At 38.7% G+C, this 22,743-nt stretch overlaps 1 protein-coding gene across 1 annotated transcript in view; it reads left to right on the top strand.

The window, feature by feature from the left end:
• The window catches only part of map4k4 (mitogen-activated protein kinase kinase kinase kinase 4), a 58,378-nt gene that overhangs the window by 19,505 nt on the left and 16,130 nt on the right, over nucleotides 1-22,743 (top strand). Inside the window, exons 3-17 of the mRNA XM_073845673.1 lie at nucleotides 1,175-1,231; nucleotides 1,695-1,820; nucleotides 5,383-5,493; nucleotides 5,580-5,670; nucleotides 8,172-8,302; nucleotides 8,408-8,462; nucleotides 12,038-12,116; nucleotides 12,195-12,370; nucleotides 12,455-12,527; nucleotides 15,413-15,623; nucleotides 15,807-15,968; nucleotides 17,563-17,649; nucleotides 18,212-18,361; nucleotides 19,272-19,450; nucleotides 21,610-21,718. Of these exons, the coding sequence (XP_073701774.1) occupies nucleotides 1,175-1,231; nucleotides 1,695-1,820; nucleotides 5,383-5,493; nucleotides 5,580-5,670; nucleotides 8,172-8,302; nucleotides 8,408-8,462; nucleotides 12,038-12,116; nucleotides 12,195-12,370; nucleotides 12,455-12,527; nucleotides 15,413-15,623; nucleotides 15,807-15,968; nucleotides 17,563-17,649; nucleotides 18,212-18,361; nucleotides 19,272-19,450; nucleotides 21,610-21,718 (1,797 nt within the window). The remainder of the gene's footprint in view (nucleotides 1-1,174; nucleotides 1,232-1,694; nucleotides 1,821-5,382; nucleotides 5,494-5,579; nucleotides 5,671-8,171; nucleotides 8,303-8,407; nucleotides 8,463-12,037; nucleotides 12,117-12,194; nucleotides 12,371-12,454; nucleotides 12,528-15,412; nucleotides 15,624-15,806; nucleotides 15,969-17,562; nucleotides 17,650-18,211; nucleotides 18,362-19,271; nucleotides 19,451-21,609; nucleotides 21,719-22,743) is intronic.

The following is a 22,743-nucleotide window of genomic DNA, read 5'->3' as shown; positions in this document are numbered from 1 at the left end:
AGGCTAGAATGTCTACTAGCATGTTAGAAATGTTTTGTTTGTAAATTGTTGTTGTGTAAGTTGTTTTTTTGCAAAGCAAGACAAAACTGTAAAAAGCAGATGTTGGCTATTTAATTTATGTAGTGGTTAGGCTTGCCACGATAGACGGTGTTGACGGTGTTACCGGTTTTAAGACGCAACACCGGTGACATCTCTTTTCCACCGTGACACCGTCCCCACATTTATTTTTTTTATGTATGCCTATTCGTTTTTTTTATTAAATATTTATTTGAATTAAATGGAAAATATAATTATAAATTTACTCAAGACGAGAGCATGCACTATAATTAAAAACTGAACATAGCTACAATGCGTCATATTAAATTTTTTTTATTACGTGAGGAGAACGAGGAGTCGAATTTACAGAAAGAGAATGGCGGATGATTTAGTGTCAAAACGCAATGCAAAAGCGCCTGTTTGGCAATAAAGAGCTCTTTTCCTCGTTTGTTCTGCTTTTAAATAGCTTATACAGCTTATAACGGTTTTGCCGGTATTGGAAATTCGGCGTCAATTGTTTGAATGGACGACAACGAAACTACTAAAAAAAAAACTTTGAACCCAAAATATTGCCAAACGGGCGCTTTTGCATAGCATTTTGACACTAAATCGTCCGCCATTCTCTTTCTGTAAATTCGACTCCTCTCGTTCTCCTCACGTGATAAATGAAATATGACGCATTGTAGCTATGTTCAGTTTTTAATTAAAGTGCATGCTCTCGTCTTCGTTCCTAGGAACCCCCACCCCCACGGTGATACCGGTATTACCGGTGTTGTCACATGTCAATTAACCGGTGGGGAAATTTCCCCATCGTCACAACCCTAGTAGTGGTGAAAAAAAATTGACAAAATACATGGGGAAAAAGACGAAAAAAACATGTTTGGTATCCGGCCTTCAGTCAAGTGTTTAATTTTGGTTCAGCTTCGCCCAAGAATTTCCATTTGGGTGCATCCCCTAAAATGTATTATTATTATTATGATTCAGTGTCATTAATCTCATACGAACCCTGCTTTTATCCGTCTCCATGTTCGTGTAGTTGGATCTCTGTCAAAGTTGAGAAACACAGCGGTGCATTAGCGTGTGTATCATGTGACAGTGATCACTTCCTCTAACTGATCTGCTCTGTGTTTCCCATCAGGGTCGACATGTCAAAACCGGACAGTTGGCAGCCATCAAAGTCATGGACGTGACTGAAGTAAGTGACCACGGGTCATAGAGAGCAACGCTGCGAAAAATGCTTTTCTTACTTTGATTTTTTTGTCTTGTTTCCAGCCAAAATATCAAAAAAATCAAGAAGGGTTTTCTAGACCAGTAAAAACTATTGTCTTGTTTTCAGAAAAACCAAGTCCAAATTAAGTGTGTTTTTGCATGAAACAAGCTAAATAATCTGCCAATGGGGCAAGAAAAATAATCTTGTTTTCTGTTTGAAATTGCTAAATAATTTGCTTCTTCTAAGCAAAACTCGCTTAATTTTGACTTGTTTTTTCTTTTGGAAACAAGACAAAAAATGGAAGTAAGAAAAGCATGTTTTGCAGTGTGTTTTCCACATCAGCGTGTTGAACAAAATGTCAGGAAAGGCACTATTTGAGTCCATATGAACAACAGGAGCTGGAGTGGTGCACATCTGTACTCAGAGTGCTTTATGTGTGTGTGTTCAGGATGAAGAGGAGGAGATTAAGCTGGAGATTAACATGCTGAAGAAATACTCTCATCACAGAAACATCGCCACGTATTACGGCGCCTTCATCAAGAAGAGTCCTCCAGGACACGACGACCAGCTGTGGGTCAGTCTGACGCTCACACACACACACACACACACATGCACACACACTTCATGGGTCACGCTTCACCTGCTCACCCACAGCAACAAATGCTGGCTAGATCAGATTCTACTCTTTAATAGCCGCATTCAGTGTAGTGACCATCTCTGACCTCCTTCCTGTCTACATTGTGTCCAACATTTAAACGTTCTGTCTTTTGCCTATGGTTTTACCAGAAAAAACAGTTCAAACAGTAACAAGTAATAAAATAGGAACAAACGAGAATCAATTAGCAATAGCATAAATATTAATATTACCAAACAAATGTCAGGTACAGAAATTGAAATCAAAAGTTTGAAAACACTGCATAGTTTTCTTTTCATAAATGAAATATTGATTAATCCTCATTCAATTTCTAAAAGATATTCAGTCAGGTAATGATTTTCTTTTGGGCTTTGATTAACATGAATGACAGGCGGCACGTTTATTAGACGCTGTCTCTTTAACACCGAACACAGATCTAAAAATACTCTCTTTCTCATCGGTTTACCTTCACTCAAGACCAAAAACGCTGTGTTTATGAGGATACGCTGACTTCGCTTCTTGTCTAATATATTTCTGTCCTATCCTAAAAAAGGCAGAAATGCCCCCAAAAAGTCTTAAAAAAGACTTTCAGCAAATGCTAAAAACAATATACAATTATGAAGCATTGAACAAATGATCAAACATGTAGAAGGCGACATGAAAACATTGTTTACAAAATTACACAAGACAGACATGAGCTTGCAAACATTTTTTAGATTACAAGTTTTCTAAATGTTAGGTTTAAATATGCAAATGAGCCACTATTCAATGAAATAAAATAAAATTGCACTAATTAGCACAAACAATGGATAAAGCCAGTTTCAAAGCTCTATTTTTTTGACATATTAGAGTCAAATGTTTATACTGAGGGGATTTGGGGTATGTCATTTTGCCACTCCATAATCATATCCAAATATACTTAGAACAGATAGAAAACCATGTTTTTTTTATTTATTTTATTTTTTTTACCATTTTTGGGTGAAAAAAATGTATAAAATCAAGCAAATTCTACAAGAATACTTCTGTAAAAACCTTCAGGATATAGACAGGAATAAAAATGTCAAGTGGTGTGTGTAAGTGCTGCTGAAGTGGAGATTTATGGCTCAGTGTAGGAGAAAAAAAACTCATTTTGAGAAAACAGCCTTAAAAATATGGATTGAAATTGAAATCTAATAGATAAAGAAATAGATAAAGTGCAATAAAAGAAACACTTAACAGTGTCCAAAGAAGCCCAAAATCTCAAATTTGACAGGTGCATGAAAAAACTGTTTTTGCCTGCAGTGTCTCCCCTTAAGACTGATATTAAAGCTGATTTTTTATCAGCTGCATTTAAAGCTCTGTTGTAGGGAAGATAAAACACATGCAAAACACGTGCATTTTTAGAAAGGAAGAAAGTAATTAGTGCTAATGGATGTTAATGAAATCTATAGCTGGAACCAGTCATTAGGAAATGAATTTAGTCGGTCCAGTTTTTCCAGCTTAATGCGTTGTTAGTGAATTCCTACTGGACTGATTCAGTTATGATCAGAAGACATGAACCCGTTCTCATAAAATCTGCTGTATTATTTGATTTTTAAAAACATTTTTGAGCTAAATGTCAAAATTGTCTTGTGGTGTGACCGTCTCGAGCATGGTTCAATAACAACTTTCATAAATTTAAAAGAAAATCATAAAAACGTTAATAATTGTACAAGTGTCTATTTCAGTAAATAGCAATTATTTTTTCGTTCATATGTTTCTGAAAGCGTAGGAACTTGATACATTTTGTCTTTAAAGCCATGTCCTCTGGTGTGACACCATATCCTTTAAAATCGGCCAAGTCCACAGAAAACTTTGACCCCGTTCTTGACCATGTGACTGAAGCCCATGTGCATATGGTAAATGTTTCTCTCAGAATTGTTCAAAAATGTAACTTTTTTGAACCACTATAACAGTGTTACGTTTTGTTGTCTTTTGGTCTGACACCCACAAATTATATTTTTGAATTAAAAACTGTATATTAATCTACATAATCATATAAAGTTACGCTAATGTGCCTTACTAAACACTAATGACAATTTAGCTCGGTCACAAAAAGCTGAAACGTCCTTTGGTGTGACAGAAAATGTCCACAATTAAGATAAATCTCTCTTATGCTGTTTGTATATTATTAAAGAGTTTTTTTTTTGCCATTTTTATTGTCATACCATAGGACAAATTAATGGTACAATTAAGGAAAAAGGTAAAAATTAAAAAAAAAAGTTTGTGACCCTTTATATTTCCTCAAAGATCAGACTTCACACTACATAAATATATGCATTTCTTGTAATTTTTTTTATTATTATTAATTTTTGTTTTTACAAAAAAAATCATTTTTACTGGCTAACTATTCTGTGTTTTTTTGTTTTGTTTGTTTTTTGAGCCAAATCTCAGAATTGTCATATGGTGCGACTGTCTCAAGCATGGTTGAAAAAATAACTTTTATAAATTAAAAAAGAAAAGCATAAAAATGAATACCTCTGACATAATTGTAATAATATTCAACTTTTTTGGAACCACTATAACAGTGTTACGTTTTGTTGTCTTTTGGTGTGACACCCCTAAATTAATTTTTATATTTATATATATTATATTTTTAAAAACTGTATATTAAACTACATGATCATGAGAAATTACGTGCTTTGCTAAACACTAATGACAATTAAGCTTGGGCTTGCAAGGTCATTAGTTGACACAAAAAGCTGAAACGTCCTTTGGTGTGACAGAAAATGTCAGAAAATACACGTGAGCTGTCACGCCAGAGGACAAGTCTCTTTAAGAAGCATTATAAATAAATAAGATGCCTGTTTTTCTTTTTTGATCATTTTCAGTGTTCCTGAATGCAGTAAGGACAATACTTCAATTCATTCTGGTGTTTTTGCAGAAAACTTGTACTGTTGTAAAATGTCATGAAAATGTGAATTTTCTTTCAAGATTTAACTTTCTGTCTCCTTTGACATTTTCAAAATGAAACAGAAAGACTTTAATAGCTACCATTTCTTTCCTTTAGTGTGACATAATGTCTTATGGTGTGACACACAAGTGTTTTAGCTCAAATAAACAGTAATGCAGTAGGGGAGATATAATCATCACTGCGTTTTAAAATATCATTTTCAACAGTTTTGAAGTTTCTTGTTGTCAGATTTTGTCTTGAAGTTGTCCAACAAAATTGAATTACAATTTCATATGAAATAAATAGCACTATATGAAAAAAATATATTTCTCATGCTATTTTTATATTAAGAGTTGTTGTTGTTTTTTTGTTGTTGTTTCTATGTCACTACTTAGGACAAATCTATGGTACAGTTAATTAAAACTGTTAAAAAAGAATGAAAGAATTGATAAAGATAGTGATGCTTCATATTTTCACACTACATAAATATATGCATTTCTTCTTCAAACGAAAACAAAAAAAGCATTTTTTAGTGCCTATTTCAACTAGCCATATACATGTGTGCAGTAAAGCTGTGTGTTTGTGTTGCAGCTGGTGATGGAGTTTTGTGGAGCTGGCTCGATCACAGACCTTGTGAAAAACACTAAAGGGAATACACTGAAAGAAGACTGGATCGCGTACATCTCCAGAGAAATCCTCAGGGTACGGCGCACTCACACACACTGATATCAGAGCTGATGTTTGCGTCTCTCTCTCTCTCTCTCACACGCGTGTGCTCTCTCTCTCAGGGTCTGGCCCACCTGCACGCCCATCACGTCATCCACAGAGACATTAAGGGCCAAAACGTGCTTCTGACTGAGAACGCAGAGGTCAAGTTAGGTGAGAGGTCCACCTGCTGTCTGTGCACCTGACACACTTCTCAGTGCTCTGACATTGTTCACTGTGTTGGAAAACTTGACTCCTTCAGCTTTGAATCATGTGTTAGACAAGCTGACAATACTCTCCCTTCAACAAAATCAGTTACTATTCCTAGTTACTTATCGATTCTCAGTTTTCACAGTCGTGTAAATCTGTGACAGTCCACATCTAATGCAGTTCAGAGGTGTTTTGCCCCAGCGTACAGTAATAATGATTCCCGTATGAAATGTTTAACCCTCTGGTTGTGTTCGGGTCAAATTTACCCGGAGAACTTACTGACTTGGTGCATACAAGGTATAAGTACTTCTCAGCATTGTTTTTTAATTTTTTTTTTAATTTTCGTAATTTATTAATTATTTCAGCCAGTCACATTTGTGGTGTTCCCGGGTCAAAAATGACCCGACTCCAAACAACTGCTTATAAATCTCTCATTATGCTTTATAATAACCAGATACTGGATTCAGTCTTTTTGTCAACTGGTTTTCTTTCATTTAGGACTGGTTTTGTGTTTCTATTTGCATCTGATTAATCATAGGCCTTGTTTTTTAAATAGAAAAAAATAATTTTTATGAATAATTTTCACAATATTAAACAAAACATTTGCACTGTTTATTGCACTAGTGTCCTTTAATGTTTAATCAGGACGTTTGCTTTTAAATGCTTTTATTTTGTACAAAATTGCAAAAGGTCACACTTGTGGTGTTCCCGGGTCAAAAATGACCCGACTCCAGACAACTGCTTATAAAACTCTCATTTTTTTTTTTTAATTATCAACAAATATTGGACTCATTCTTATCAACTTGTTTACTTTCATTTAGGACTGGTTTTGTGTTTCTATTTGCATCTGATTAATCATAGGCCTCATTTATCTGAAAGTAGGCACCTTGTTTTTGAGTGAAAGAAAAGCATTTTTATGAATAATTTTCACAATATTAAACAAAAAAAAATAAAAAAATTTGCACTGTTTATTGCACTAGTGTGCTTTAATGTTTAATCAGGACGTTTGCTTTTAAATGCTTTTATTTTGTACAAAATTGCAAAAAGTCACACTTGTGGTGTTCCCGGGTCAAAAATGACCCGACTCCAGACAACTGCTTATAAATCTCTCATTATTCTATATTATCACCAAATATTGGATTCAGTCTTTTTGTCAGCTTGTTTTCTTTCATTCAGGATTGTTTTTTTGTTTCTGTTTGAATCTGATTAATCGTAGGCCTCATTTATTTGAAAGTAAGCGCTTCTTTTTTTGAGTGAAAAAAGTATTTTTATAAATATTAATCACAATATGAGATTCAGGACGTTTGCTTTTAAATGCTTTTATTTTGACCAAAAATGCACAAAGTCAAACTTGACAAAAATGGCCATTGAGAGTGAATGGGGAAGATAACATAAAACCTTTTTTTTTAAATGCTTTTATTTTCTGAAAAGGGGTAAAAAAATATAATTTTTAGTTTAATATTGTGAAAATTATTCATTAAAAATGCTTTCAAGGTGCTTACTTTCGGATAAATGAGGCTTATAGTTAACCAGATGCAAATAGAAAGACAACACCAGTCCTAAATGAAAGAGAACCAGTTGACAAAAAGATTGAATCCAGTATTTGGTGATAATGCAGCATAATGAGAGACTTATAAGCAAGTGCATGTTTGAGCGGGATCCTCCAGAAGTGTGAGAGGGATCCTCCACAAGCAGAGGGTTAAAGGAAGGAGTGTCAAGTTATCTAAGGACAGCAGAGCCTGCATCAGTGCCAGCAGAATAACCTTCAGTCCTGTGTATTCTCTTGCCATCTTGCCACCTCTCATATGTGCAGGTTCTGTTCATACGCGAGAGGCGTGTTCCACATGAACATGGACACGCAAGTCACTGTTGAGGTGATAAATGTTAATGTCTTCTTCTGATGGAGAGGCCATCACTAAATATCAAGAATAAAAAATAAGGAAATCAGCAAGTATTATTTGCATCACATATGCACACTCACCTCAGGCTCATGGTTCATCTTTCCACATCGATTCGAAAAGTGTGTAAAAATAAGCTTTTTGTTTGTTTATTTAATCGTTTAGTTTGAAAGTGTCCACTCCAGCAAAATGAGCACAGATGAGCCCACAGCACCACCTAGTGTCCAACCAGCGCTAAAACTCAAAATCATGACGTCACGTCTAGTGGATACTCAGTTTGGCCTTAAAGAACAGGATTTGCCAGCTGGATTTGATGATCTCCACAAACAAATGAATACCCAGAGTAGCGAGTAGACTGAACACACACACATAACTGAAGCTGTAGTCGTTGTAATGGGATTAACTGCTCACAGAGATGTAGTGTAGTTCAGCCTGAGAGTGGCGCTCTAATGTTGATCGTGGCTGAAGCGCACTGATGGCTTCTGATGTTTAATGGCGCAGGTCTTTGTTAAAGGAGTGTTTCTGCAGTGTGCGGCGTTTCAGCCGGTTTCTCTTGTTCCTCCGCAGTGGACTTTGGCGTCAGCGCTCAGCTGGATCGAACCGTGGGCCGCAGGAACACCTTCATCGGGACGCCGTACTGGATGGCCCCCGAGGTCATCGCCTGTGACGAAAACCCAGACGCCACTTACGACTACAGGGTAATAACCTCACAGACTCACGGGCCTCTTGAGCTCATGTCCAGTGCAGTGTGTGGAGTCGTTTAGACACGCAGTGCTGAGTCTTTATGTGTGAATGTGTTTCAGAGTGATCTGTGGTCGTGTGGGATCACCGCCATAGAGATGGCCGAAGGCGCTCCTCGTGAGTACTGCTCTTCACACATCCAATATGTCTTCAATTCACCATTAGTCCAATTTACAGAAAATTTATACATTTGAAGGAAACCTTCTGGTGAAAACTGAAAACACAAAGCTGTTTTTATCCTTACTGGGTCATTCAGTGTCAACTCAACCAGAGCTCCCCGGCTCAAATTTTTGATTTTGCTAATATCTATATCTATACAGGCTTCTCGAAAGTGCTTGAATTTCAGATATATGGATTCAAATCCTGGAAAGTACTTAAAAACAAACATAGGTCCCTGAAAGTGCTTGAATTAAATTGTAAATACATTTTTTTTATGGTGCTATTTCAAAAATGATCGTATGTATGCACTGCTGTCAAAAACAGAATGATTGTGGGGGTGGCGAGAAAAAACACTTGGGCAGCCTTGAGCCCTCTGTGGGACAGTTTTCTTAAAGGGGTCATCGGATGGCCATGCTCCACAAGTTCATATGATTCTGTAGGGTCTTAAAGAAAAGTCTCTAATATACTTTGGTTAAAAATTCTCAATAGTACAGTCGTGGCCAAAAGTTTTGAGAATTACATAAATATTGGAAATTGGAAAAGTTGCTGCTTAAGTTTTTATAATAGCAATTTGCATATACTCCAGAATGTTATGAAGAGCGATCAGATGAATTGCATAGTCCTTCTTTGCCATGAAAATTAACTCAATCCCGAAAAAAACTTTCCACTGCATTGTTAAGAAGGCTTCAGGGCATTCAAGAAAGTCCAGCAAGCGGCAGGATGGTCTCCTAAAGAGGATTGAGCTGTGGGATCGGAGTGCCACCAGTGCAGAGCTTGCTCAGGAATGGCAGCAGGCAGGTGTGAGCGCATCTGAACACACAGTGAAGCCAAGACTTTTGGAAGATGGCCTGGTGTCAAGAAGGCAGCAAAGAAGCCACTTCTCTCCAAAAAAAACATCTGGGACAGATTGATCTTCTGCAAAAAGTATGTTGAATGGACTGCTGAGGACTGGGGCAAAGTCATATTCTCCGATGAAGCCTCTTTCCGATTGTTTGGGGCATCTGGAAAAAGGCTTGTCCAGAGAAGGAAAGGTGAGCGCTAGCATCAGTCCTGTGTCATGCCAACAGTAAAGCATCCTGAGACCATTCATGTGTGGGGTTGCTTCTCATCCAAGGGAGTGGGCTCACTCACAATTTTGCCCAAAAACACAGCCATGAGTAAAGAATGGTACCAAAACACCCTCCAACAGCAACTTCTTCCAACAATCCAACAACAGTTTGGTGAAGAACAATGCATTTTCCAGCACGATGGAGCACCGTGCCATAAGGCAAAAGTGATAACTAAGTGGCTCGGGGACCAAAACGTTGACATTTTGGGTCCATGGCCTGGAAACTCCCCAGATCTTAATCCCATTGAGAACTTGTGGTCAATCCTCAAGAGGCGGGTCGACAAACAAAACCCCACTAATTCTGACAAACTCCAAGAAGTGATTATGAAAGAATGGGTTGCTATCAGTCAGGATTTGGTCCAGAAGTTGATTGAGAGCATGCCCAGTCCAATTGCAGAGGTCCTGAAAAAGAAGGGCCAACACTGAAAATACTGACTCTCTGCATAAATGTCATGTAATTGTTGATAAAAGCCTTTGAAACGTATGAAGTGCTTGTAATTATATTTCAGTACATCACAGAAACAACTGAAACAAAGATCTAAAAGCAGTTGAGCAGCAAACTTTGTGAAAACTAATATTTGTGTCATTCTCAAAACGTTTGGCCACGACTGTAGTGTAAAAAACACCCTTTTACCTTGTTAAAATCAGCTCTGCGAAATTTCATCTTATTTTGTTGTACGGACCCTTTAAATGCAAATGAGCTCTGCTTGCCCCGCCCCTCTCTGCTGTGGGATTATGAGCCGTAATGTTTACTTCAGCAGCATTTAGCCTCGTTTAGCTGCATTTAAGCCACGTTTATCAGCGAAACTTGCCAACAAGCACATTATTAAGAAAGGCATTTTTAATGTAAATGTTGTGTTAGTGAAATGTTCAGTACAGTAAGCACTTTCATGATGCCACATATGCTGGGGGTCTGAATTTGATAGGTGCTTAATATAAAATAAATGGTGCTTAAAAAAGTCCTTAGAAGTCCTTGAATCTGGTGTTCATGAAGGAGTGGGAACCCTGTGTATAGTGATGCAAGCCAAAATATTAAATGCCATGGATGAATATTTACAGATTAATCCAGTATTTTGTAGAGAGAGGTCAAAATGGTTACGGGGGGTAAATGACTTTAGAAAGATGACAGCATCATTATCTTATTTTTAAACACAGATTGGTAGCTCTATTAGTAAAATCAGTTGACTTTAGCAATCTTTGTCACATTGTGTGCCAATGGTGACCATTTAAAAATGGGGAAACAGCACTTTTCAACTTTTTCTCCAAAGTTTGCATGCCTGTAACTCAAGAAGTATTAAAGATATTTGAATGTCCTTTTAGATATTGGGTCTTAACAAACTTTCCTTTTGCCATCTTTATCTTTATGATCTTTTTAGTGCTCTATGAGATTCGGTTCCAGAGATATTGGAACTTCAATATGGCTCCAGGAGTAAATCATTAAAATGTCCACATTTTCAGTGATCAAACACCAAATGTGGGCCAGTTTGAACAAATATGATACTGATGTCTGAAGAACAGTTAATGTTGAAACTAGATATGTATCTCATTTCTTTCTGTCAAGACAACTGCATTGAACACACCATAAATATTCTTTTTCCAAAGTTTGCATGTCTGTAACTCAAGAAGTATTAAGGATATCACAATATGATTTTAGATTCTAGTTGTTAACAAACTTTTCTTTTGGGATATTAATTTTCAAGGCCCTACATCATTCAGTCCCTGAGATATGGGGATCTCGACGAGGCTCCATGTCCAGATTGTTGAATGCTACCAATTTCAGTGGTTATAGGCACGCAAATATGGAAACATGAATATTTATGGCACTCAGACAGGTATGTTTAATGCAGTTGCCTTGACAACATAATGTTTCAACATTATTTGTTATTCAGACGTTCCTCTTTAAAAGACCACTGAAAATGGCTACATTGTAACGATTTAAATGATTAAATATGAAGATGCCAAAAGGAAAGTTTACTAAGAACCTACATCTAAAAGGTCATTAAGATTTCTTTAATACTTCTTGAGAAAAACTTGAAAAGTGCTGTTTCCCCATTTTTGAATGTCAGCACTGGCACATAATGCAACAAAGATTGCTGAAGCCAACAGGTTTTACTAACAGACATACCCATCTCTGTGTAAAAATCATATTATGATGCTGCCATCTTTCTGAAGTCATTTCCCACCCCCTGTAACTTGACTCTGAATCTGAGGCGAAAATTGCCATTTTGACCTCCCTCTACAAAATAGTGCATTACTCCGTAATTATTCATCAATGATATTTAATGTTTTGGCTTTCATCGCTATACATGTCTGTCTTTCCTTAGAAAAAAAGTATTAGCATAATCAAAAATTTTGACCAAGGAAGTTTTTTGAAATTTGGTCGATGATTGTGTTTGATTTGAGCGTGTGTGTTGGTGTTTTGCAGCGTTGTGCGATATGCATCCCATGCGAGCGCTCTTTCTCATACCCAGAAATCCTCCGCCCAGACTCAAGTCCAAGAAATGGTCAGTACCTTCATCTGGGCTGTTGTGGGTGAAAGATTGCACAGACATGTTGAGGACACGCTCTGCTGTTCTCCACAGGTCTAAGAAGTTCTTCAGCTTCATCGAGGGCTGTCTGGTGAAGAACTACACCCAGCGGCCGCCCACCGATCAGCTGCTGAAGCACCCCTTCATCAGAGACCAGCCCAACGAGAGGCAGGTGCGCATCCAGCTCAAGGACCACCTGGACCGCTGCCGCAAGAAACGAGGAGAGAAAGGTACGGCCGCACCGCAGCACGCCGACCGCACAGATACCGCTCGATACGTTCAGTGTGAGTGACTGTGAATGTGTTCTGACGCAGATGAGACCGAGTATGAGTACAGCGGCAGTGAGGAAGAGGAGGAGGAGGCTCAGGAGCAGGAGGGAGAGCCCAGGTATAACTCACACACACATCTTGATATTTAAGACCTAGAAAACCCTTGAAAAAATAGGTACTGAAACAGTGATAGAATTTTTGAAAGACAGTGTGTCTATGAAATAAGTGTTGCGTTTTGTTAGTAAGCACATATCTCCTTTCATGCAAAATTCACGCAATTCAAAAAACATCATATCCTCATCGCTTATTTCTGGTAATGTCAGAAAACAGTACTGACAGTGTCGAGTAAACATGCCTGAAGACGCAAAAAGAGGAATAGAACATCTCAAAACCAAATCAATTGAGTCATTTACGCTGGAACCGCTCTAAATGAATCAAACTTGTGACTTGGATCATTCATTTCAAGCGATTCACTAACAAAAACCACAACAAATTCAAAGAGCCATTCGCTTGTAACGATTTTAACAAACAGCTATAGGTGAAACTGAGCTTTTTAAACTCTGAATCAGTTAAACCATTGCATCACGTTGATTCACTATTTTAAAGTGCTTCAATCTGATCGCATTTCGCCAATGATTTGTTTCAGATTAGAACTTTAAACCACATATCATTTGATTTAAGTTACAACTTTGTGTATCACGAATTATTTGATTCAGGGCAGGACTTCGGAGCGTGTATTGTGAAGCATTTGATTTAGAGCGGGTTTGTGAATCATTTAGCCAATTTAATTATTCAAAGCAAAAGATTTGCTAAATGTGTTTTGAAGTCCTGATATATATCAAATTCAGATTGAGACTTTAGAGCGTGGATCGAGTATCATTTAATTTAGATTAGAACTTCGGAGCGTGGATCACGAATCATGAATCATTTGATTCAGATCGGAACTTTGGAGCATGAATCACGAATCATTTGATTCAGATCGGGACTTAGGTGTTGGTTTGTGAATCATTTGATTCAGATCGGAACTTTGGAGCATGAATCACGAATCATTTGATTCAGATCGGGACTTCAGAGTGTGAATCACGAATCATTTGATTCAGATCGGGACTTAGGTGTTGGTTTGTGAATCATTTGATTCAGATCGGGACTTTGGTGTGGGTTTGCAAATCATTTGATTCAGATCGGAACTTTGGAGCATGAATCACGAATCATTTGATTCAGATCGGGACTTCAGAGTGTGAATCACGAATCATTTGATTCAGATCGGAACTTTGGAGCATGAATCATGAATCATTTGATTCAGATCGGAACTTTGGAGCATGAATCACGAATCATTTGATTCAGATCGGGACTTCAGAGTGTGAATCACGAATCATTTGATTCAGATCGGGACTTAGGTGTTGGTTTGTGAATCATTTGATTCAGATCGGAACTTTGGAGCATGAATCACGAATCATTTGATTCAGATCGGGACTTCAGAGCGTGAATCGCGAATCATTTGATTCAGATCGGGACTTAGGTGTTGGTTTGTGAATCATTTGATTCAGATCGGAACTTTGGAGCATGAATCACGAATCATTTGATTCAGATCGGGACTTCAGAGTGTGAATCACGAATCATTTGATTCAGATCGGGACTTAGGTGTTGGTTTGTGAATCATTTGATTCAGATCGGAACTTTGGAGCATGAATCACGAATCATTTGATTCAGATCGGGACTTCGGAGTGTGAATCACGAATCATTTGATTCAGATCGGGACTTCGGAGTGTGAATCACGAATCATTTGATTCAGATCGGGACTTAGGTGTTGGTTTGTGAATCATTTGATTCAGATCGGAACTTTGGAGCATGAATCACGAATCATTTGATTCAAATCGGGACTTCAGAGTGTGAATCACGAATCATTTGATTCAGATCGGGACTTAGGTGTTGGTTTGTGAATCATTTGATTCAGATCGGAACTTTGGAGCATGAATCACGAATCATTTGATTCAGATCGGGACTTCAGAGTGTGAATCATGAATCATTTGATTCAGATCGGGACTTAGGTGTTGGTTTGTGAATCATTTGATTCAGATCGAAACTTTGGAGCATGAATCACGAATCATTTGATTCAGATCGGGACTTAGGTGTTGGTTTGTGAATCATTTGATTCAGATCGGAACTTTGGAGCATGAATCACGAATCATTTGATTCAGATCGGGACTTAGGTGCGGGTTTGGTGTAGCTTCGGAAAAAATTAGTTTCTGATCAGGAGTTCGGAGCAATTTCGCAAATCTTTTTTTTTTCAGATTTTTTTCTTAAACAGTAGAAAACATCAAACCATTAATGCAGTACAGTTTTAAAAAACAAAAGCAAATAAAGAAAGTATACACATACAAATCGTTTAAGCAAATAAACAGTGGTCATACTATAGTAAAAGTGTAGTATACGTTTTAATACTTTATTAGTAACACTTTGCATGTGCTTCACTTTATTTTTGTATTTTATTAATGTATTTTTATTTACCTATTTCCCTTTCTTAAGAGTTTGAAATGGAAGACATTGTTTGATAAATGAGATCTGATTGAAGTCCTTGAAAATTAAAAAGTAGTGCTTGAAAAGTCATAAAAAAGGCCTGGGATTTCATTTTACAGAACCCTGCACACACAATGTGAATATCAGGAATTGTCCACCGGCCAGTAGTTATACTCTTTCAAATGTATTGTGTTTGTATTTATTGATGAAACCGTTTGATAGCATGAGCCTTGTTTAAACATGTCTGATGCACACACCTCTGGCCAGACTACTCAATGAAAGTAGTTTACTTTGAAATGTGTGGAAAAGACTTGCCCCATAGAAACACGTGAAATCAGGGAATAGAAATAGTTTGTTTTTTAATGTTCAGTTTTTCATTGGCTAGAAGTTGCTTGTTGTGAGAGACAGGAAGTGTCATATATCTGATTTCATTCTCTGAGCTTGTATCTGTTAAACATGAGCACATGTCCTGTGTGTGTGCCGCAGCTCTATCGTGAATGTGCCGGGCGAGTCGACTCTGCGGCGGGACTTCATCCGTCTGCAGCAGGAGAATAAGGAGCGCTCGGAGGCCCTGAGACGCCAGCAGCTCCTCCAGGAACAGCAGCTCCGCGAGCAGGAGGAGTACAAGCGGCAGCTGCTGGCCGAGAGACAGAAGCGCATCGAGCAGCAGAAAGAGCAGAGGAGGCGGCTGGAGGAGGTGTGCATCACCAAACGCCTGCACGCTGTTCTTATAGACCACTTATAGACTTGTTTTGACTAAAATGTCAAGTGTTTCTGTCTCTTAGTACTTTTATTATGAAACATAACAGCTGACACAGTTAGTGAGCTCAAAGAAAACGAAACCGTGATGATGATTGTGCGTTGGCCTCGTGTCCCACAGCAACAGAGACGAGAGCGAGAGATGAGGAGGCAGCAGGAGCGAGAGCAGAGGAGGAGAGAGCAGGAGGAGAAGAGGCGTCTGGAGGAGATGGAGAGGAGGCGCAAAGAGGAGGAGGAGCGCCGAAGGGCAGAGGAGGAGAAGAGGAGGGCCGACCGCGAGCAGGTGATTGTGATGTGTCTGTGTCAGCAGAGGAAGAGGAGGTTGTTCGCTCAGTCAAAACCTCAGTCAAGAGCCTCAGAAATGATTTCCTATCTGTAATCTGTCTGACGGTGTCTACACTCATAGTGGACATTTCCTGCCAGGGTTTGATTGCGCAAATCTAATTGATTCTGATTTGCACACTCTTGATTCAGTTCAGTATCGATTTGCTTGTATAAATTACAAGCGCATGTTATTTTTCTCAAAGAGCAAAATCTCTGAAGTAAAGCTATGAACTCTGTCAATTGATACATTACAGTAATAATATGTGACCCTGGACCACAAAACCAGTTTTAAGGAGCACGGGTATATGTGTACCAATAGACGACAATACATTGTATGGGTCAAAATTATGCATTTTACTTTTATGCCAAAAATCATTCGGATATTAAGTAAAGATCATGTTGCATGAAGATATTTAGTAAATTTAATACAGTAAATATATCAAAACAATTTTTGATTACTAAAATGCATTGCTAAGAACTTCATTTGGACAAATTTAAAGGCGATTTTCTCAGTATTTAGATGTTTTTGCACCCTCAGATTGCAGATTTTCAAATAGTTGTGTCTCCATACATCAATGGAAATCTTATTCAGCTTTCAGAAAAAGTATAAATTGACCCTAATGACTGGTTTTGTGGTCCAGGGTCACGTGTATTAAATGCAGACATTAACAGCAGATTCTAAATCCAACAGCTGTTTATTTTTTTAGATATATTAAACACTTGAGTTGAGTGAAAACATTTATTATGCACATTTTTTTATATATATAAAATTTTCAGTGATATAGTTATGTTTCTCCTCTTATTTTGTTGCTGAAATATAAGTAGTTAAACATTGACTGTCATTTAAACTTTGTGACAGATGTATTCACAATTTCTGATTAGTTATGATAATGTCTATATTCATTATGACACGACAGAGTAGAGGAGTGTTTAGCAAAATACTTTTATTTTTGCTGTTTGATGTGGGAACATCTCAATTTATTCCATGGTCTGTCTGGATACTGGATTCTGATTGGCTGGCAGGAGTGCAGTAAAACCGTTTAACGCACAGGAAGTTCCAAATCAGTTTAATCACTGCTCTAAACGAATGCACTGCTTTAATTGATGCACACTAACACACACATCACACAGAGAGCGAGAGAGAGATCACACACACACACACAGTTGTTGTCAACACTCCCTCTATCTCTCGATCAATAGTTAATTGAAATGAATGCTATAATTCATTCAAATAAAATGTGATCTCACGGCACTGTTTCATGTGTGTGACTGATTTGAAGCGGGCAGAATGCAAAAGTTAATGAGCCGTAACTGATGAAAATAACCACCATTTTTACCAATTCAGTCAAACACTTTTAACTTGACTCTAACTTGGGAGGGCAGTTTTATGCCTCCATGTTGTGCATTTAAAATTCTTTAATGCATGGCAAACCGTTGTTTATCCCTTCTGTATTATGTGTTTTTATGCTTTTGCATTCAAAAGATAATTTTATGTAAAACAAAAGTTCATTGTGAAGTCCACAGTAAGGAGCGCTGGTGTGTGTGTTTGACAGGAGTACATCCGCCGGCAGCTGGAGGAGGAGCAGAGACACCTGGAGATCCTGCAGCAGCAGCTGCTACACGAGCAGGCCATGCTACTGGTGAGAGACGTCCTGCACCACTCTCATGAGCAGTGTCTCACAGATCACTCACACATTCCTGCACTCAACAAGAGCTGCTTTATAAAGACGCCATGAACGGACCTGTTACGGAGCAGTCTGGCGACATGACAAAGAACGTCGATCCTGATTGGTCCTCTTGTTTGCATTCGAAGTGCTGATTGGCTCACAGATTGAACCTTATAGAACCAAGTTAGAGTTCGACTCTGTAGATAAAACCTGTTTTCTTAATAAAACGTCCTAAAATGTACACAACTTAAAAAAAAAAACCATTACATAATGTAAATAAGTTGTCACAGAATAAGAATATGTGAATAACTCAATTTTGACAAAAATGTCCGATAGAACCTTATAATTCCAAGGCGAGGAAATGAACTCCGCTGGTGTCTCTCTACAGCACAAGCTCTGCTGAAAGCGTTTAGTTCTCAGATGTTTAGAGCTGCATGATGTAGGGTTTCTCAGTTCGAGATGAACGGATGTCAGCATTAAGCGAGTCCATCATGGTGTCGATTGAGCGTGTGAGCTGTAACGGTGTTGTGTGCAGGTGGACGAGCGTCACCGGAGGAACGTGCAGGGCTCTCCTCAGGCCGCAGTCATGCAGAAGCAGCCTCCCCCCGTGCCGCCGCGCTCTGAGCCCTTCTCCAACGGCAGCAGCGCCGTCGAACAGAGCCACCGGCCCGCCGCCGACCCGCAGGTACACCTCACAGCCCACCCCATTTCATCTGAACAATATCACAAATACAACTGCAGCCCGTCACCCTTTAAATAAATACCCAATTTAGTGAAATAAAATCAGCTCTTAACCCATTCTGTGTAAGTTTTGAAGATACAGTGCAAACATAGAAACCAAAGACAAGCAAAGCACCAGTCCAGATGAAGAAGGTGTTTGGTTTTGTCTAGAGGTGCTCCAATCGGGATTTTTTTAAGCTGATCACAGGAAGCGGTATCTGCCCATCCGATCACCGAGACCGATCTTTTTCAAGAAGTCAAAGAGTGTCGATCTCCGAATGCGAATGAATGGACTCCATAGGACGAAATATTAGGCTTATATGAGGCTCTTTTTACAACTAGAAGGTTAATATTGTTTTTCACTTGCGACAAAACAACGAATTAGCCGTGCATTTATATGGAAATATGCTTTAGGAGCTATCCATCCTCGCACTCGGAGATCGACACCCTTCTTGACTGGCAAGACGGCCGCGAGCGGAAACTCAAAACAGTGAAAGTGAGTTGTTCAAAAACTTTCTTTTTAGTAAACTCTGTGTACTCAAACAATGTTCTCAATGCTGGAGTTCATGTGTAGAGACCCAGGCCATACTTCGAGCAAAGTTTCATGGTGTGTCGAGTCTTCTTAGTGTTGGAAAAATATAGATTTTGATGCGCTCAAAGATATGCCCCTAGTTCCCCATTTACCGGCCACTGACCACAAAACTAAATCACGGTCAGTCTAAAAAACGCCTCATTTGTCGTAATTATGCTTTTAGATATAAGTTTGTCTCGTTTACAGTAAAAAAACAGCCCAGGTTGCATTTTGGCAACAGTTATCCTTTAAGGGTAAATGAGCTGAAATCACGGTTTAGTGTAACGGAGAGTAATGTCGGCAGGATTTGACGGCCCTGGCTAAGGAGCTGCGTGCCGTGGAGGACGTGCGGCCTCAGCACAAAGCCACAGACTACTCCTCCTCCAGCGACGACTCCGGCACCACTGACGATGAAGACGACGAGGAGGTGGATCAGGACGCGGGAGAGGAGTCGACGTCCGGCCCGGAGGACTCCCGCGGAGGGTAGGCATATCTTTGATCATCACAGACGACCTTCAGCTCACTGCCCAGAGACGTGCCGCAGATGTGGGTCAGTCTTTAGAAATGCCTGGTTTCATGCAATATTTAAAGGAACACTCCACTTTTTTTGGAAATAGGCTCATTCTCCAACTCCCCCCGAGTTACTAAGTTTACTTTTACCGTTTTGAAATCCATTCAGCCGTTCTCCTGTTCTGGTGATATCACTTTTAGCATAGCTTAGCATAGATCATTGAATCCTATTAGACCAATAGCATCGCGTACTAAGATCGTCGGAAAATGTAAAGATGAGATTTTCTAGGCCGATAAGATTAGGAACTACACTCTCATTCCGGCGTAATAGTCAAGGAAGTTTGCTGCCGTAATAAGGCTGAAGCAGGAGCAGTAATACCACGCAGCACATGTGCAAATGCTAAACTAGCTGGGAACTCATTTCAGGTGCTACGTGATATTACTCCGCCTGCTTCGGCCATATTACGGCAGCAAACTTCCTTGACTATTACGCCGGAATGGAAGTGTAGTTCCTAATCTTATCGGCCTAGAAAATCGCAGCTTTACATTTCCACCGGTCTTAGTACACAATATAACTACAGAAGAGTCAAGTTTTAAACAGGACAAATATGGAAACCCGTTGGTCATTTTTGAACACGATGCTATTGGTCTAATAGGATTCAATGATCTATGCTAAGCTATGCTAAAAGTGATATCACCAGAACAGGAGAACGGCTGAATGGATTTCAAAACGGTAAAACTCAACTTATTAACTCAAGTTGGAGAATGAGCCTATTTCCAAAAAAAGTGGAGTGTTCCTTTAATGACCAGTGATGATTAGTGTTGTTTTTGGCGGCCGGTTTTAATCTTAGTTTTAGTCTAGTCTTTGTGTGAAGCTGTCATTTTAGTTTTTATTAGTTTTAGTCACGTTCACACTCTTTTTAGTCGAGTCAAGTTTTAGTCAACTACAAACCTGAGCATTTTAGTCTTATTTTAGTCAGAATTACCCATGACTATTTTCGTCTAGATTTGGTTGATGCAAACTGATGACATTTAGTCTAGTTTTAGTCAATGAAAATTGTATTTAAGTGTCTTTTAGTATAAGTACCTAGTAGTACAGACGAAACCAACATTTTATTTTAGGCAAACCATTTCAAACAAGGTTATCTTATATTATTGTTACCTTATAGACACAAGAATACCAATTACCATTACAACATTTATTTTACCAACCAAACTTTTTTTTTTTAATTTAGAGCTACAATAACATACTAAAAAGCAGTGATGTGACACTCGACACCGAAGCTTTGAAGCTTGTATCAAAAATTAATAATAGTATTAGTCAACTTAACAGTATTCTTCATTTACATTAATCATATATGCCTACATGAACCATGCTTATACTTTTAAAAGTTTATTTACAGATTAATTCATTTATACCTTGTGTAAGTAAAATTACTTCTTTTTTTTCTCCTCTTTTTTTCGTAGCACAAATAGATTTATTTTATGAAACTGTCCAAAAATCGCTCGGACATCTTGGACGCAAAAGCAACTTTTTCCACCTTTGACCACAAGATGTCATTAGCGTGCAACGAGTCGAAAAGCTTTGACTAATGAACCCTTTTACAATACAGCTGAGGTACTTTCCCATCACTACTAAAAAGTGCAAATAAAATGTGTGTCGTTTCTTCTTTTTCTTCCAAAGACGAACCACAGCTGACAGAAATACTGCAAAATAATAATAATAATAACGTGACTAAACAAAACAAAGCAACGTTGTTACATTACATTTCGTCTCGTTTTGGTCGACGGAAATGAAGAGACATTTTAGCGTGGTTTTTATTTTGTAAACCACATTTAGTCTTGTTTTTATTCGTCAACGATATTGCATTATACATTTAATTATAGTCATCGTCACATGATCAGCATTTAGGTCTCGTCTCATTTTCGTCACGTGATAAAGGTTCGTTGACGACGATATTTAGTCATAATTTTCGGTGACGGAAGCAATGCTAGTGTTAAATGAAAACAATGCAGTCGCCTTCATGTTGTTCCCAGTCAATGAAACACAAGAAGAAGGATGTAGATGTAGAGTAGAAAGAGATCGCATGTGTTCACCTCATCTAAACAGCAGATCATTCTCTGATCCACAGCTCGTCCAGACTCAGTAATGGTGAGGCGGAAGCAGCGAAGACCATGGTTGTCCAAGACGAAGACGCCTCCTCTACGCCGTGCAAAGACAGCACGCTGGTCATGCGACAGGTGACACACACACACCTGATGAACACCGCTTCATGACCGCTGCATATCTGCACTTTATAACAGGTGTCTGTACCTGACATCTGCACAGTATGTATCTGGACCCATATTCACAAAACATCTTAAGGCTAAAAGTAATGCCAGTTTAGGAGAAAATCTTAAAAATAATGGCCGTCTAAGTCCTAAATTTAGGACTCCTAAATTTTACTCTAAGGTCGTGTTCACACTTGGCCCCTATGGAGGAAACAATGTTTTCAAAAAAGTCCTGAGCGTTTTTTTTTAAACGGCATCGCCGGCGTCTTTTTCAGCAGCCCAGAGCGTCTTTTTAAATTGAAAAAATGTGAACTTTTCTGAAGAAAACGCCCTACGTCAAGCGCTTTTTTGACAGCTGACCAATGACAAGCGAGTAGCGGGACCTGTAGTTTCCATAACGACAAGACAAAACAGGAAAGGTGCCGTTATATAGACTTTTTTTATTGTTGTGAACCGGATTCGCCTCCGCGTTAACTTCACAAACCGACCTGCGGCGTTGCTGGCTTCTTGAGCCGCACATCGACACATACAGTAGCACCGTTGCGCTTCGGGTGTCCTTTTTTCGAGCCCCGGCACTGTAATGTTGTACATTCCCTGAACTACGTTTTTGCAGCTATTAATGTGTTTAAATGAAAACGAAAAGAGGCGGTGGTTGATATCATATTTCATCTTATTGTAAATCCATACAGTGAAGCAGTGAAGATAACTGGAGTAGAAAAGGCGAGCTGACTGACGTTATCAAGTACACTGCTGTTCCATTCGCAGAATTACAGGACTTGCATCCTCACGTTTGCGTACTAGGTATTGAGAAACGGCCATAGGCTACTGTTGCTGCTGTTGTTATAGCAACAAAAAGAAGCCCTCTGCTGCAAGGCTGACAGGATTTTTTGTAACTAAAAAAACGCGCTTGTCAAAAAAGACGCCAATTGTGAACACGGCATAAGAGCATTTTAGCACTTCAACTAGCTCCTAAATCTGTGAAACGTTAGGAGTAG

The sequence above is a fragment of the Garra rufa genome, chromosome 8 (genome assembly GCF_049309525.1).
Source record: "Garra rufa chromosome 8, GarRuf1.0, whole genome shotgun sequence".
In the NCBI taxonomy this organism is placed as follows: Eukaryota; Metazoa; Chordata; class Actinopteri; order Cypriniformes; family Cyprinidae; genus Garra; species Garra rufa.
Note: the sequence above shows the minus strand (reverse complement) of the source record. Positions and strands in the feature narration are given on the sequence as shown.